Genomic DNA, 13,641 nt, shown 5'->3' with positions numbered 1-13,641 from the left:
TTGTGCATTTAAAAACACTCTTCTAAGAAGGGGTCTACAGAGTTCACTAGTCTCTGGCACAAAAAGAGGTTAAGAACCCCTTATCTGGGCACTGATCAAAAACCCAACAATTTCCAAGGGCCTGCTGGAGGCCTGAAAACCAGAGCCTGCTTTGGTTTTCTTACATTTGAAGAGAAGGAATATTTTTCTTGTTTTGAACTCTAAAGAAACCTGCATTAAACATCTGATATAAATGCCTCAGTGGCTTCTTGCTCCATTTGACCTTTGGCCTATGGGAAAGAGGGCCCAGGATGACCAGAGCTTCCAATTTTCAAGAAAAGCCAGAAGTTGAGATTTTTGTCCTATTTTTAGTGTTGGCAGCTAGTTAAAAAACAAAACAAAACAATATGTAGGCTACACAAAGCCTGTCTGCAGGCTGCATTTCATACCAGGTCACAATTAGGACCTTGGGTCTTGAGGGAGAAGCAAAGAGGACAGAATCCTGGAGAATACTGCTATCTATAGGCTGAGCAGAGGAAGAGAATGCAGGAGGAGACAGATGGACAGTGGCAAAGGTAGGAGGGCAGGGATCAGGATACTTTTGAGGAGGAATGGGAGGCCTCTGTATTATGTGATTCAGGAAAGGCACACTGAGAAAGATAAATCTTGAGAAATGGTCACTTGATGTGGTCTTTCAGAGGTCACAATTTTAGTCTGTTACTGTGTTTCATGAGTGCTCTTCCCCACCTATACGTTTGTCTTTGCCATTCTTCTGCTTGTTACAACCTTTCCTCTTACTCTTTGGTGAACCCTTGTTTATCCTGTAAGGTGAATCCTTGATTCCATGTTATATCATTTACTACATTTGATTCAAGTATATTTTTGGGTCTGTGGGTTTCACCCACAACTCACCTGCTGGCTAGAAGGGCTAAATCTTTTTTATCCTCCTCTCTCTAGGTTTGTTCCATGCTTGGCAGATACTATGTGGTGCTCAAGGGATATTTGTTGAAGCACAGGGGTTAAGAGCAGGAACTATGAGCCAGGCTGCCTGGGTTGGGAACCTAGCTTTGCCATTTTCTGTGTAGCCCTGGTATAGCTTTTGTCTTTTCTATGCCTATTTGTTCAACTGCAAAAGGTAATCCTTTATTGTGAAGAATAAAATTAAACAAGTCATACTTAAAGCACTCAGAACAGTGCCTGATATTTAGTAAGCCTTATTGAAGTGTTACATTATTATGTTAGACACATATAAAATACATATAAATATTATCATTATCAAATGTTTGCTTTTTTATTAAATTGCTTAACCTGTTTTGTACACTAATGTTTCCTCAGTACCCAGAACAGTGCCTGAAACACCATAGGTGCTTAATATTTGGAGAATTAATGATTGAATGAATGATGGACTTCCCTTTGCCCTCACTCCAGAATCATGCTTCCTTCCCAATGGGAATGGGGTGGGTGTCAGGGTTTTCAAGGGCCATTAGGTCCTCCATCAGGACTTTGGTAGAAGCCTGTGGGCAGGTCTAGGGCATAGCTCTCAATTGTTTTTCTAGAAAAATGTGTCCAACCTACAAAGGAACTTCTGGAACCTAGGTCAAAGGGAAGTTGGGAAGGAAATTCTGAATGGCACCTTTACTAGGAATTACCTTTTTTGTCTTGTAGTATTCAGTACTGTCAAATTTCCTTATTCAGGCAAGGCTGATGAGAGTGCAATTTGAATCTCACTGTCTTTGCTGTCATAGGGCGTGACAAGCTTCAGAACCCTGCAAAGTGTTCATGGGAACAACACAAGTAGTGTTCTGCAGCCACGAAGACCTGGATTCCACTCAGGTCTGACCCTTAGCTTCTCTATAACAGTGGACGATAGGTATTTGGCCTCTCTTGAGTCTCACTTTTCTTATCTATAAAATGGAGACACCTTTACTTTCTTCATGAGATTGTGATGGGAAAGCAATTGTGCCGTTTCGAAACCACTTAAGCCCTATTCAAATACCAGTTATTACTGTATCTCCACATAGGTTCTTCGTAGGGATATAGGAATATAAAAAAATAGCTCCTTATCAGGGAAAGGCTGGAAGACCCCTAATTTCAACGCTTTCTGAGGTCCAGAGTGCCTGGGCTGTCCCGTCCCACAGCTAGTCAGGGGCAAAGCCCTGAGGGTTTGGGTGGGTCATCAGACGAGGACTCAGGGGTCGGGCTAAACTCCGTGCTTTCTTACAAATCTAACATTACAATCCACAAACCCTGGTAAGGACTAAGGAAACACAGCCCTAAAAGATGAAATGAAAGTCGAGAACAGGGAAAAGTGAGGAGCCAGTGTGTTTTGTTGGGGAGGAACATTAAAGCCAGAGACGGAGGTTGGTGCGGGAGCGACCACGCATCTGGCGCAGTGGCAGGGCAATGGAACGCAGAACTCGTTATCCTGAGTGAAAGCGGGGCCCAGTGAAAGGGGCCACCAGAGGAATTTCGGTTCCCACCCCGCCACTCCCGGCTTCGATTACAGTACCGCCCCCAAACGCCCTGGGCCCCTCGTCCCGCCCCCAAAGGTTAATCAGACAGTACCATTATGCCCTTATAGGGTGGACGTGAGTCGTGGTCTAGTCCTGCAGAGCAATAAAGAGTGCTTTTTCCGAAGCTATATTCGTATGTATTATTTACAGGGTCATTAGTTAATATACTACCCTTCTGTCTGCTCGGATCTTCTATATTTCCTGAAGAGTGACAGGAGTCCGGCCATGTCCCCCCGTTTCCCTCCGCATTTGGTGCATTCCTCCGCGGTACGTAGCAGGAGGTGTACATAAACCTCCACGCAGGAGGCGGGTCTGCTCAGTCTTGAGGCGTCGGCGATCTGTAGTGTGTTAGCGCTGTTAGTTGTCGGCTTGTGCGCGGGTGCGCGAACATGGCCTCAAACGGTATGTAAAGGCGCGAGGTGGTGGTGGCTCGCCGGCCAAGGGCTTCGTTCCCTCCCATCTGGGTTTGTTTTTCGGTGGGACCCAGGCGACGATCGCGTGTAGGGTCTTTCTCGCACCAGTGTGGCGGGGAGGCTGCCAAGAAGGGTGGAAGGGGAAGGCCGATGTCGCCATTTTGTTTCGCTCCTCCGGTGCCTTGAGTGGGGCGGGAGGTTTTCCCTTGATGTGAGGGTTGGGAGAGACGCTTTTTCGTGCTACGAAACGTTGAGACAAAGATGAAAACGGTCGGTCGCCGTAGTCTTTTTGACCTCTTGTTGCCAGGTCCGCGCTCAGCCCGCTTTGTCGCAGTGCCGCATCCGGGGATCCTGTGCGCGCAGGCGCTTTGCTGGCTCCTCCTCTTCTCGCGGCGCTGGCCTCCCTCCCGCCTCGTGCCGGGCCTATTTTTTTTTTTTTGTTGCGAGACCCTCCGCTGGAGAGTCTGTGGAGCGCGTCTGGTGTGGAGCTTCGCCTCCCAGGGTCCCTCGGGAAGGGGCGGGGCCGTCATGTTCCCGCCTTAGTTGCCACATGGCTGCGGGCGGACGCTCGGGATCGGGGCCGCGCGCCAGCTTGACGGTTTGGGGAGGGTGGGGGTGCCCGTGGGGGGAGGTATCGTCCAACGGACTTGGGGGCGGGGGCATAGGGCCTGCGGGTTTCCCGCCTGAATTTATGGGGAGGGAATGAAAGGAACGTCCGGCTGTGGCTGCATTCCCTCTCGGTCCTTTGCCCTTTCCTGAGGGGGAAGTGTCTCTTTCCCATACTGAGGAGATTAGTTGATCTGGCTGAGTTCCTCCACTGTGGCCTTCAAAAAGGGATTTCTCTACCTTTAGTTAGCCGAGTCTCTCTACAGCTGCGAGGACAGCAAGGTAGGTGAGGAAACGTAAAAATTGGAGCCACAGGGCTACCAGGGACCAGTTGACTGCCTTCTGAGGCAGGCACTTTAATGATCTGTCATTTGGGGGTCATAGAGCTCTCTTCTTGGTTACCTGGCTTTACACTAAAAGCCCACTTTCCCAGTCAAGATTGGGCAAAGCGTGAAGAGTTGGTCTCTTGAGATTTTCCTGTTCTTTGGGGTCTCCGTAGAGAAAGTGGAGGCCACATTCTGAACACTGCTGCCTCGGGCGTGAATGAAAACATGTACCACTTAAGTAAGCCGTGTGACTGGTTTGACCGTATCTTCCCATAGAGTGGGAGTGACAGCGAAATGTGTATGAATCTATGCAGTTTCTGGAATCAGCTGAGTTTGCAGATTGTGGTTGTCCACTAAGACTCCTGGTTTTTACAATAGTTAAGGCTGTTAGTCTCTAGAAATTATTTTCTTTGCTTTTCTTTATTGTAAGAAAACTTGTTTGATATGCCAGCTTGACCCTCCTCTCAATGAGTGTCTTTTGGGGGAATTTCTGCCCTTTACTGTTCATTGATTTTCTTATCTGGAGGTTCCACATTTAAGGTAAGGAATTTAGCAAATTTAGCCCTATTTTGTTGGGGATGACTCAAGGTAATGTAGCTGTATTTTTCTTTTGCAGATTATACCCAGCAAGCAACGCAAAGGTTAGTGTCATTTCTGGATTTCCACAGTTTGCAGAGGGCAAGAGTGGCTAAGGTATCTTCCTTGATGGTGTTTTTCTTTTTCTCCAGCTATGGGGCCTACCCCACCCAGCCTGGGCAGGGCTATTCCCAGCAGAGCAGTCAGCCGTACGGACAGCAGAGTTACAGTGGTTATGGCCAGTCAGACACTTCAGGCTATGGTCAGAGCAGCTATGGTGGTTCTTACGGACAGACCCAAAACAGTGAGTCTCTTTTAGTGGGTCACACTGCCTCCTCCTGCTCTTTCTGAATGTTGTTTTTCTTAAAGCTAAGCAGTGCTGAAATGTTGAAACTGTACTATGTTTCTTTTCCCTTAACCAGTCTATTAACCTTTAAAATTCTTTGGAGTCTTGAGTCCTTTGAAGTAAAAATGCTTATTGGCTTGTAATTGTTTCCTTTTTTCTTTGGCTTTTTCTATTTATGCTGCACTTATGTCCCATTTTCCCTTAGTATGAAAGTGAGATGGGGAAGAGCATTCGCTAAATAAAGGGAGAAAGTTTTAGGCTTTTGATACTGGGAGAAAATGATTTTCTTGGTGTTCGGAGTCAGACTACTGTATATCACATGATAAACATGGAGGTGGAATTTGCCCTAAGGTTCTGAAATGTATGTATATAATGTGGTTGGCCTATTTGTTCTGCACACATAGAGCAGGCTAAAATGCTGTTAATGAATAGGGACTTAACTAGAGCCGTGAGTAGTGGTGGGCCTGGAGACTGCCTTCAGGATGGGTGGGATGAGATTGGAATTTAGAAGTTGGTAGAGAAGTTGGAACATTGACCTTTGGGTAAAAGAGAAGGCCATTTTTAAAAGTTTAAAGATTCCCAAGCAGCTTGTTAAAGAGGATGACTTTCCAAGTACGGGTAGCATTTAGTACGTAATGTTTTCTTAAACCCATTCCATGCCTTTTCTTTAAACTCATAGCTTTTGTGATTTCCTCTCTTCTCTTTTAGCAGGCTATAGCACTCAGTCAGCTCCCCAGGGATATGGCTCAGCTGGTGGTTATGGTAGTAGCCAGAGTTCTCAATCGTCTTATGGGCAGCAGTCTTCCTACCCTGGCTATGGTCAGCAGCCAGCTCCTAGTAGCACCTCTGGAAGGTAAGAAGTTGTGTTGGGGGTTTGAGGGGTAAGGCCTGAGAGATCAGGAATGGTAATGTGACCAGCACAAGTAGTAGTTATGAATAATGGGAGGGGGATGTCTTGGTAGTTGTGGGTGTTGGGCATTGACTTTCTTTGAACATCCCTGTTTCACCAAAAGTGAAAGGAAGTTTTGTTAATGTTGGCATTATTATTATTCCTTTTCCGTAGTTACGGTAGCAGTTCTCAGAGCAGCGGCTATGGGCAGCCCCAGAGTGGGGGCTATGGCCAGCAGTCTGGCTACAGTGGACAACAACAAAGCTATGGCCAGCCACAAAGCTCCTACAATCCCCCTCAGGGCTATGGACAGCAGAACCAGTACAATAGTAGCAGTGGAGGTGGTGGAGGAGGAGGTGGTGGAGGTGAGAAAGTGTCTTCAGCTTGGTCTTATACCTGTTTTCTGCAAGGATTTATATTCTGTTGCTTGGTCCTAAACTAAAAGGGTTCATTAAAATGTTGATTTCATTGTTTCCTGGCTGTGTTTATATTTCTTATTTATATGCTGGCATTATTGAACTGTTATATGCCACTGCACAGTTTTTTTTTTTTTTAAGCAGTCTGTCTTTCTTGACAGGTAACTATGGCCAAGATCAGCCCTCCATGAGTGGCGGCAGTGGTTATGGCAATCAGGACCAGAGTGGTGGTGGCGGTGGTGGCTACGGGGGAGGCCAGCAGGACCGTGGGGGCCGTGGCCGGGGCGGTGGTGGTGGTTACAACCGAAGCAGTGGTGGCTATGAACCCAGAGGTCGTGGAGGTGGCCGTGGAGGCAGAGGCGGCATGGGGTAGGTGTCCTGTGAGCCAGAGAGTAACATGAGTGGGGAGTGTGGGGGGTTGCATGAATCTCCCTGTCCCTCAGTGCATGGGTGGTTTTATTCTAGGGATTTGTGAGGGCCCTATTTGGGGGCATTGACTGTTTTTTTTGAACATCCCTGTTTTATTTTTGTGAGAACCTGTAAGCCTGAATCTCCTATCTACACCTGAATAGAAATTTGATTACTGACATGTCTGTTTCCAAAGAAAAATGAAAAATATATGGGTGTGTATGGATTGGAGTCATCGATCTCCTAGGCAAGAAACACGGAAGTAAAGGCTTCTTTTCTCTGCAAGGAAAACAGATGATCCCATTCCTGGTAATAGGGAAACTTGTTACTTGCATTCCCATGTGTCCTTTAAGGGATTTGTAAGCGGTTAACCTGACTTCAGCTTCCAGGAATTGGCTACTCTTCCTATTTTCTGTAGTCATTTGAATTCACAAGCTTGGTTTGCACTAATTGGACTGACAGTAAAGATTTTGTGTGTGATTTGGTTTATGGGGCTACCTGAAGTGTGCAGACCTTTTGGACAAAATGTTTGACAGTGGTATCCCACGTATTTGCTCCACTGTCCCCCTTACCTTGGTTACCTGTCCAACTTTACCTCTCCAGTTGGACATGTTCCTCCCCTTCCTGTTGTAGTTGATTTGAAGTAAAACCTTAGATTTGATGTTAAAGTTATTTGTCAAATCTGTTGGTAAAAATCATTTGAAGGATGCTACTCTATCCCTTTGAAAAAGGGGAGGAATGTCTATGTATTACTCCTTTCAGGGAAAAAGTAGGTTTTAAGAGTTTGAATGTGGTAAGTATTCAGAGGTGGGTGGGAGCAATCTCAAAAAACCGTGCAAAGATAAGGAAAACTGTTGTGTGCGTGTGTTTAATGCAAAACTTTAAAAAGAAAAACTGTTATGTGACTGTTAACTTGCTCTGCATTTTATGTGCCACAGGTATGAAAGGTGACATTGCAAAATACTCCGCTCTTCTCGCAGTGTAGAAGGGGTGACCCCGGGGGTGGGGGGAGATTAAAAACAGCTCAGTAGTTAGGATAGGGCTTAGCTAAGTTTGTCTTGCTTTAAGGGAAATTGCCTTTGGTTTTGACTTTTTATGGAATGGGGTTGGGTCTGCTTGCTGCTTTCAAAGCAAAAAACCACAAAAATGTGTTCAGGGCTACCCCAGCCTGGTGTGAAATGTCTTCTGGGTAAATTGGGGGTAGAGTTTTTAAACCAACCTACTGGCTTGTCAGCCACTCACGACAAGAGGAAAAAAACATCTCCATCGGAAGAACGACCAAGGAAAAAGGGTCATTTTTTTTTCCAGAGGAAATAGATAAATATATAACCTTTTAAATATAACTGTGTCTTAAAAATTGCACACATGTGTGTGACAGGCTCAAAGGTCAGACAAAGGGGTGGTCAGGAAGGGGAATGCATTTTAGTAGCCACTTGAATCTTTTTCCCAAAACACCTCCTACATTTGGGGAATATTAAAATAAACGCCCTTTTGTAGCCGTTGGAAGCTTCATGTCCTTTCTTCTAACTTGTCTTCTCCAGCGGAAGTGACCGTGGTGGCTTCAATAAATTTGGTGGTAAGTGAACAGAGTTTCCAAAATTCCCAACTCCCAGCAATGCTTTGTCTGATTGTTCATTTGCAGATGTCTTAATGTGTTTTAAATGTCAAAGGTTTTGAAGTGTCCAAAACCACCTCCAGAATGGGGTGGGGTAGAATGCTGCCTGTTACCAGATGTGTGCTAACCTGGAGACAGGCAGGGGTGAGCCTCAGCAGTTGTCTGGTACCAGATTGGTTTGGCCCAGGTTAATAGATGCTTAGTAGGCCTCTGACAGAGGGGTGTTGCCACACCTGGCACTTAGTGACCACCATTATGAGAAACTGGATACACGTGGTATAAACTTGGCTTTAGGATCCTTTTGATCAATGTGTCCAAGTAATATGTGTATGTGTAACGAACTCCAAATGTTTTAATTCTGGAAGAAGGTTATGAAATACTGCCCTGCTCTGAGGATGGTGAAGTTGGTATATATTTATTAAATACTGGATGGTGTCATTGCAATTTTACATATATGTACTTACATAAACAACTCAGTTGGGCAAATAGAAACTAGCTTTGGGAAGGAAGGTGTGGACTACTTCAAGAAAAGTTTGGAGCATGTGTGGCTCATGGGAAATAACCAGGTCTTAAACAGCACAAACAATTCATGGAAAACTGGCAAATTTGAGAAGTCTCCCAGTAAGCTGGAACTTTCCTGGTTTGGTTAAATAACAAAGGTTTCTTGATTTGTCTCAGCACTTAAAGCCAAAGGCTTGGGTTCATGATTAAAGTGTCACTGAGTGTGGACACAATACTTATACATGGTGAATTCAGATAAACTTTGGTCAAAGATGGTCTCTGGAAAAAAAAAAAGAGGCTGCCTTATGGAAGTAAGATTTCTGGTCTGTTCCCTGGGACATGCTTTAATAATAAATAGCTATTATGTATGTTTTTTATTTTCATGTGCTTTTGGGGGAAACACTGTGGTTTTAAAGGTTTCTCAAGATGAAATTAAAACTTGTTCCACAAGGGATAAGTGTCTTTGAAAGTTTGATGATGGATGCATATATCACATTGCTGGTAAACCCATTTCTCTCTGGGATGAGAGAACAGGGCCAAAACTATGAGTTGGTTTAACTTTAATGGGTCTTCCTCCTGCCACCCCCCCCCAAATCTGTGCTGAGGACATTTCCCAGCCTGAGCTAGGGGAGGCAGCATTTTTTGAAGTGTGGAGTTGTTCCCGTGGGGGCGCAAGTTATAGAAGTATCTTAAAAGGGGCCTGTCTTCCCAGCCCTGTCTAGGATATTCTCTGGGCAGGCAACCCAGGACAGGGTTTGGATGAGTCTGTGAGCTGATACTTAATCTGATACTTTGCAAGAGTTTGTATTTGGTGTAATTTTTTTTCTTTGTCTCTGCCTGTTGACTAATAGTTGCTCTTCCCTTGTTTTTTTTTTTTTTTCTTTTTTTTTTTTTCCTCTTTTTTTTTCATGTCACTTAAGGCCTCCGCGACCAGGGATCACGTCATGACTCTGGTGAGTCCACAGGTGGCTTGAAAGAATGGCAAAAGTGGTTACCAGGATTTTTTACAGATATTCTTAATTAAAAAATTACAAAAGGGTAAAGAAGGGAAAATGAAGGAAAGGGAGTTTAGGTATAGCTATAGTTAGCAGTGATTTTTAAATGAGCATATATCAGAAATCTGATCAGTGGCTTTCCTCTCCCAGCAGTTTAGCCCTAGGAGGAGCTGTCTGCATTTCTAACAGGTCTCAGGAAATGCTGATGCATCTCTTTGTAGAGGACACTAAAAATTTAGAATGTGGATCATGACCAAGTTAGTGAATGGAAGGACACATGGAGGGAAGCATTTAGTTTGTCTTTTGGTTGTAACTGTTGAATTTGAAGCATTTAGTTTGTCTTTTGGTTGTAACTTGAATTTTAGTGGTAAAAAAGTTCTACCTGTGGGTCCTAAGTTGAAAGTTTACAAACACTGATATATTGACTGATCTTGGCCAGTTCAGTTTTGAGCTTTAATGGGTATTAACATTTCAAAGGGTCATGGTTAAACTAGTTTGTAAAATGACTGGCATATAGGTGCACTCAGGACAGTCGGGATGTGGATTTCTTTGATTTGTTTAAAATCAACTTATATTGGCTGCTTTAGAATTCTCTTTAAGCTTACTGTCAAGTATTCCTTAGAGTTAAGTTATTACGAGTTACTGACTTGCTTTACCTTTGTTTTTTCTCTTCTAATTCGTGTTTTCTTCTGCCACCTGACAAGCAGAACAGGATAATTCAGACAACAACACCATCTTTGTGCAAGGCTTGGGCGAGAATGTTACAATCGAATCTGTGGCTGATTACTTCAAGCAGATTGGTATTATTAAGGTACTTGTGGAGCAGAGTGTTACCTGTCAGAGTTGCAGGCTATTGGATTTTATTTACACAGTAAAAATAAGTCTATAAATGGTTGTCAGCTTAATTTGTTAAGGAAAGAACATGAGCTGTTGCCAACGGAAAAAGACAAAACGGATAGGAAAGGGACCGTTGTAAACTTGAATTTGTAGTTGATAACCTAGTTTTATCTTTTCGTGACCGAAGTGAGAAACAATTATAGCCAATAGCTTTAATTCAGGTTATATGTGAAGGTAGGAAACAGTAACTGGGCAGAGAGAAGCTGAAGTTTGGTTATGATAAACCTCAGGTTCTGGAGAGGGAAGGTGGAACGTGGGTAGCACTGTATCCTGTGAGACTGACTGATAATATCTCATGTTGCTTTCCTTAGACAAATAAGAAAACGGGACAGCCCATGATTAATCTGTACACAGACAGGGAAACGGGCAAGCTGAAGGGAGAGGCAACAGTATCATTTGACGACCCACCTTCTGCTAAAGCAGCTATTGACTGGTTTGATGGTATGTATGAGGAGGCTTGGTATAGGAGTGGGTGGGATAGGGCAACTAACCTAGGGATACATGGGCTACTTTTTGAGGGTTCCTTTGAGTCTTCCAATACTTAATCTGCGACTTTGGCATAGTCTTCATTTTTGCTTATCTCACGAAACTTATGAAACTTCAGGAAGGCAATCTTGTCTTAATTATACTAGTTGTGCCTTTGAGCTACAGACTTTAGTAAAAAGTCTCTTTTTATATCACCTGTATTTTAGGTAAAGAATTTTCTGGGAATCCTATCAAGGTCTCCTTTGCTACTCGGCGAGCTGACTTCAATCGGGGTGGTGGCAATGGTCGTGGAGGCCGAGGGCGAGGAGGTGAGGAGCTACTTCCTGCTGCTGTTATAAAGTGATGGGGAGAGGAGAGGATGGTAATGTCTTGCATAGAAAAGGTTAGGTTACCCAAACTTGAAAGGGCAGCAGACCATTTTGTTATCTATACCATAGGACCCATGGGCCGTGGAGGCTATGGAGGAGGTGGCAGTGGTGGCGGTGGACGGGGAGGGTTCCCCAGTGGAGGTGGTGGTGGTGGAGGACAGCAGCGAGCTGGTGACTGGAAGTGTCCTAATCCGTGAGTGAAACCTCTTCTCAGTCCTTTTGCATGTGTTCTGTTTAATACTTAGGCAGTGTTGTGTTTTCCAAAGTAATAAATGTTAAGGCCACACACGTGGGTGGGAGCAGACTTGGCTGAGAACTTACCTAAATAAGGTTGCAATAGTGGGAAATGTATTGGACCAGTATTGGATTACTAATAATTTTTGTTCCTGGCTCTGTTTGAGAAACAAGCCTTTTTGTCTTTGTGAGGCCTCAGTTTCCTTATTGGAGTCTTGTCCTAATTCTAGGTCTTGCCTACTACTACTCACCCCTCCAAACTAAATGTCTTACTTTTTCTCAGTATATGTGAAAACATGAACTTCTCTTGGAGGAATGAATGCAACCAGTGTAAGGCCCCTAAACCAGATGGCCCAGGAGGGGGACCAGGAGGCTCTCATATGGGTAAGAAAGAGGTGTAGAGCCTGGTAATAAGGATGTGAGATAAAAAAAAAACTTAAGTTTAATCAGGAAGTCTAGAGGGAAGGAAAGATGGGTTTGGGGGGATATGATATTTCATTTATTTTGCCCTAGGTGGTAACTATGGAGATGATCGTCGTGGTGGCAGAGGAGGCTATGATCGGGGTGGCTACCGAGGCCGAGGCGGGGACCGTGGGGGCTTCCGAGGAGGCCGGGGTGGTGGGGACAGAGGTGGCTTTGGCCCTGGCAAGATGGACTCCAGGTAAGTAAGACTCTATGCTGAAATGAAAGTAGAGAAATTGAAGAAGAGGTCATGAAATAGCAAGGTGTTTTGGAGGGCAGTGGTTTCATCTTTGAGGGGTAGACTGGAAAATTATGACTAATGAGTGTGAAGGGAAGAAGGGAAGGAAAATTACCTTGGAGAACTAAAATCTGTAGACCCACATGTGTACTATATGCTTAGAGGAGCCATTTCTTGGGGTTGGGTAGTAGGGGAAGCTAGGATTTTGAGGTTTGGGATAGGTGGAGGGGTTGGTAACTGACCTAATGCATATTCTTTGTTGCAGGGGTGAGCACAGACAGGATCGCAGGGAGAGGCCCTATTAGCCTGGCTCCTGAGGTTCTGGAACAGCTTTTCTTCCTGTACCCAGTGTTAACCCTTGTTATTTTGTAACCTTACAACTCCTGATGACCTATGGGGTTTTTTTTTTTTTTTTTGACTATGTAATTGTAACCATACCTCTCGTTCCCATTAAAAACCATTGTTTTGCTTAATTTTTTCCCCCATTTCCCCCTTTTCTCTTCTGGAAGGTCCGAGTCAGGAATGTGGGTATTCCTGGTTTTTTTTTTTCCTCTTTCAGATAAGCCTGCCTAGCAGGCGTTAGAATAATTTTTATGTTCCTGCTTAGCAGGAACTGAAATAAAGTGTTTGATACCTGGTCTGGGGGGAAAGGTCAAGTGGCATCTTAAAGGTGGAGATAAAACTTTGTCATGGTAAACATTGCTTGTATGAGTGGGTTAAGTGAGTAAAATATGTTATGTCATGAGTGTTACTTGTCCAACAATGTGGGAGTTTATCATGTGCCGGTCTTAGCAAGTTAACTATTAATACAGCAATTTTACATTTTTTAAGGACCCCTGGCTCTTTTGACAGTTTTCTAAGGTGGGGCTCAAGCAAATTAGGTTTGCCTTTGGGTCAGTATTCAAACTTGGCCACGACAGGGACCCCGTAGCTAACTTGAGTTTGCAGGAAGAATAACTGAGCACTAACTTCAGCAGAGGTGGTGTGGCCTTGCTCACTACAGCGAGAAATGAGGTGTGTGTTAGTTATGTGGCTCTCGAGTCAGGAAATGGAGCCAGGATTGTGTTCTAGTCTTGTGACTTCATTTGTTAACATTTTCATCCTGTAACCATTGTTCTGAAGGGGACATGCTGCCATCCCAAAAATTTGCTTGCTTAGGCTTTACTTAAGAGGATGTTAAATTTGATGGAAGAGGCTTGGGAAAGAGGATAACGTGAGAGGTAAGTGGGAAAGAAGGTAGAGGCAGTTTCTGGGTTTTTAGGTGAGTCCCCTGCCTAAACTTTTTTTGAAGGTGAGGTTTGGGTAGATTAACCTGTTAGAGGAAGATGGTCTAGCTGGGTTGCTTTCACGTCCTGCCTATACCTAGGTTCCTG

The 13,641-nt window shown here is 44.4% G+C and overlaps 1 protein-coding gene across 2 annotated transcripts; it reads left to right on the top strand.

The window, feature by feature from the left end:
• Window positions 1–2,756: 2,756 nt before the first annotated feature.
• FUS (FUS RNA binding protein) lies at window positions 2,757–12,906 on the top strand. 2 transcript variants are annotated; one of them, XM_017666244.3, is made up of 15 exons: window positions 2,757–2,894; window positions 4,454–4,478; window positions 4,566–4,717; window positions 5,471–5,612; window positions 5,823–6,013; window positions 6,226–6,433; window positions 8,014–8,048; window positions 9,509–9,541; window positions 10,291–10,394; window positions 10,792–10,921; window positions 11,173–11,274; window positions 11,404–11,527; window positions 11,852–11,952; window positions 12,082–12,229; window positions 12,534–12,906. In XM_017666244.3, the coding sequence occupies exons 1-15, from the start codon at window positions 2,882–2,884 to the stop codon at window positions 12,571–12,573; spliced, it is 1,548 nt and encodes a 515-aa protein (XP_017521733.1). In that variant the 5' UTR covers window positions 2,757–2,881; the 3' UTR covers window positions 12,574–12,906. The 2 variants fall into 2 exon arrangements, with proteins under 2 accessions (XP_017521733.1, XP_017521732.1); XM_017666243.3 differs by having other exon boundaries at window positions 2,758–2,894; window positions 5,468–5,612.
• Window positions 12,907–13,641: the final 735 nt, after the last annotated feature.

This window comes from Manis javanica, chromosome 10 (assembly GCF_040802235.1).
Source record: "Manis javanica isolate MJ-LG chromosome 10, MJ_LKY, whole genome shotgun sequence".
Classification (NCBI taxonomy): domain Eukaryota; kingdom Metazoa; phylum Chordata; class Mammalia; order Pholidota; family Manidae; genus Manis; species Manis javanica.
The sequence above is the reverse complement of the archived record's forward strand: the minus strand, read 5'-3'. Positions and strand labels throughout refer to the sequence as shown.